This window comes from Alligator sinensis, unplaced genomic scaffold (assembly GCF_000455745.1).
Source record: "Alligator sinensis unplaced genomic scaffold, ASM45574v1 scaffold47_2, whole genome shotgun sequence".
Classification (NCBI taxonomy): domain Eukaryota; kingdom Metazoa; phylum Chordata; order Crocodylia; family Alligatoridae; genus Alligator; species Alligator sinensis.
The window spans coordinates 1,071,482-1,073,991 of NW_005842150.1; the positions used below are offsets into that span (position 1 = coordinate 1,071,482).

A 2,510-nucleotide genomic window follows, 5' to 3' on the forward strand; every position below is an offset into this window, starting at 1 on the left:
GAAAGTTTGCAAAGGTGAAGTCTGGCCCCATCTTCAGTATATTTGTAAACCAGTTACTGCAGTAAATGATTGTCTCATAACGTGCTATTGTATTTATATTCACAACACCCTCTTAAAGTAGGCAGGAAACTGCTGCAGAGACAGGTCATGTGAATGGCCAACTCACAGAGAAGGTCCATGGCTCCATCCTTCCTCATATGCAGTAACACCTTCACCCACGAGCATCCTTCTGGGCAGAGTACTATAGTGCCACTGAATGCAAGTAATGGTAATGAATCTCACTGTAAGTCTAAAGGAAATTCCTACTCCAGTGTCATTAGGATTAATGAAAAGAAGTTTTCATATAGCTCTAAATTGAAAAGAGTTAACATTTGGACTATGAAATAAATAGAAAAATCTTTGAAATAGAATAGATTATGAAATTGAAGTAGGAAGCTGTATTAGACCAAGCCTTACTGGCAGGTCACTTACCTTGCACCTATCCCCACAATGTGGCTTCCAATATCCATATTGAACTCTCTTTGCTATTATCTTCTTTGTTAAATCTAAAGTTCCTTTGTGAGGTTGAAACCATGCTGAATGGGGGAATCTTCCTTTCTGGGGATGAGATGATAAGAGATATGAGGTGTACATCTATATAGGAGTGTGGTAATGGAAAGAACAAAATCACCTCCAGTGGGGCATACTGCCCCATTGCTTTGCACATCATTTTATACTCTGCTATGATCTATGCTCGATTTCCTTGTAGGCCACTCACAAGGCTGTGGTGGAAGTTGATGAGAATGGCACCGAGGCTGCAGCAGCAACTGTCATTGAAATTATGGTAGGCGCCTCCATGGATCCTCCTCCTGTCATCAAGTTGAACAGGCCCTTCCTGTTGTTGAGAAAAAACATCCGCAGCATCCTCTTCATGGGCAAAATTGTGAACCCCAAAGCTCCATAGCTCTGAGTAAATCTTTGGATAAATACCAAAGAGGATATACTCATCTTACAGTCTTCTTTATGCCAATGACTGCAAAAAAGCCATAATTAACATGCATTCAAAAGAAATAAAGCAGTTATGTGGTAAATCCTCACCTCCAAACATACTAGTATTTGTGTGAATAGGGCATGTGTGTTATAAGAAATGTTGGTTAGACCAGACAGAGTGCAGGGGTAACGGCTGGTCGTAATAATGTGTGAGGTTGTAGATCACAAGATATATTTTCTCCAATCCCCTCCATCCCGCTGAAGATTGATCATATTTTTAAACAAAGAAATATGACAAGTAGGGTATTTTAGGATGATATGTGGACATATTTTTGGAAGATTGGTGGAAAAAGGAAAGAAAAAAAAAAAAAAAAAAAAAAGGTTTTTTTTTTTTTTTTGGGGGGTTCCTTTTTTTTAAAAAAAAAAAAAAAAAAAAAAGGGAAATTCCATGGCAAAATGCAAGATGAGAGAATACTGAATTCATCTGTTGGTAATGCACTCTCTAGTTCCAATCTATACAACTCCAGTCCAGGTTTTGCCTACCAAACAGTGACCTCCCTTCACCCACAGGCAAATGCCCTCCCACTAAATCACTAGCTGATTCCATTTTCCCTTGCACTTAATGACAACCTAACACCTACCCTAGATCCTGCCATCCAAACACCCAGCTCAGAACTATTTACAGAACAACTTTTATTTACAGCACAATGCCCTTCAGGTTAAGAAACCCTCTTCTTTGACCAGGCTCTCTCCACATCTCTAGACAACCTCCACATGCATAGACCCGCTTCCCACCAAACCTGCCAGGGCCTAGAACACAAATACACACAGAACATTTGTGTCTGCAGCATCAGCCCTGCCCCCTCCTATCTGACATCCACTACCAGAGCTGTTCTGATCCAGGCATTATTTAGTCACTAAGGTTGGGCTGTGTGATACATGAGAGAGTCAAGCATGCTGCATCTTCCAGTTCCAGTACTCCACTGATCCACTCAGACTCATCCTCCCACTAGACTTTTTACTGGTGTCTATTTGTTCTCATCCATCTGCTCAACCTCTAAATTTAAAAAGGCCAAATCAGAAGACAGCAAAGGTTTCATCTAATGAAGTGACTAATTACTGGGTAACACAAAAACCAAGTTACTAGTTCAGGTGGGCAGTGAGACAGAATATCTTGTGTGCACTTTCCTTTGTCATGAAAACAGCTTGAATACAGCTTAGTGAAATAGGCATAACCTGACCCAATTCAGCTTCCACTGACCATGAAGTAAGAATATGCACAAAAGCAGTTACCAGGAAGCAATTTAAAGCATGATAAAGCCCTGTCCCCATAACCACCATGATAAATTATTGGTATACCCATTCCATTAGTATGAGGGGCCTTCTAATTGATCTTGAGCTCTTACCTTTACAGTGCCTATAAATCTTCTTGAAAATGGGGGTAATTATATTAATCTACTTCAGGCACTAAGGGCCCCTGTACACATGCAGGTAAAAGCATGATAGGATCTAATGCAGGGGTGGGCAAAATACAGCCTGCA

The 2,510-nt window shown here is 40.5% G+C and overlaps 1 protein-coding gene across 1 annotated transcript in view; it reads left to right on the forward strand.

Moving 5' to 3' along the window:
• Positions 1-1,011, forward strand: part of LOC102375789 (alpha-1-antitrypsin-like) — a 19,267-nt gene extending 18,256 nt beyond the window's left edge. Inside the window, 1 exon segment of the mRNA XM_025206322.1 lies at positions 749-1,011. Within this exon segment, the coding sequence (XP_025062107.1) occupies positions 749-943 (195 nt within the window). The 3' untranslated portion in view covers positions 944-1,011.
• Positions 1,012-2,510: the final 1,499 nt, after the last annotated feature.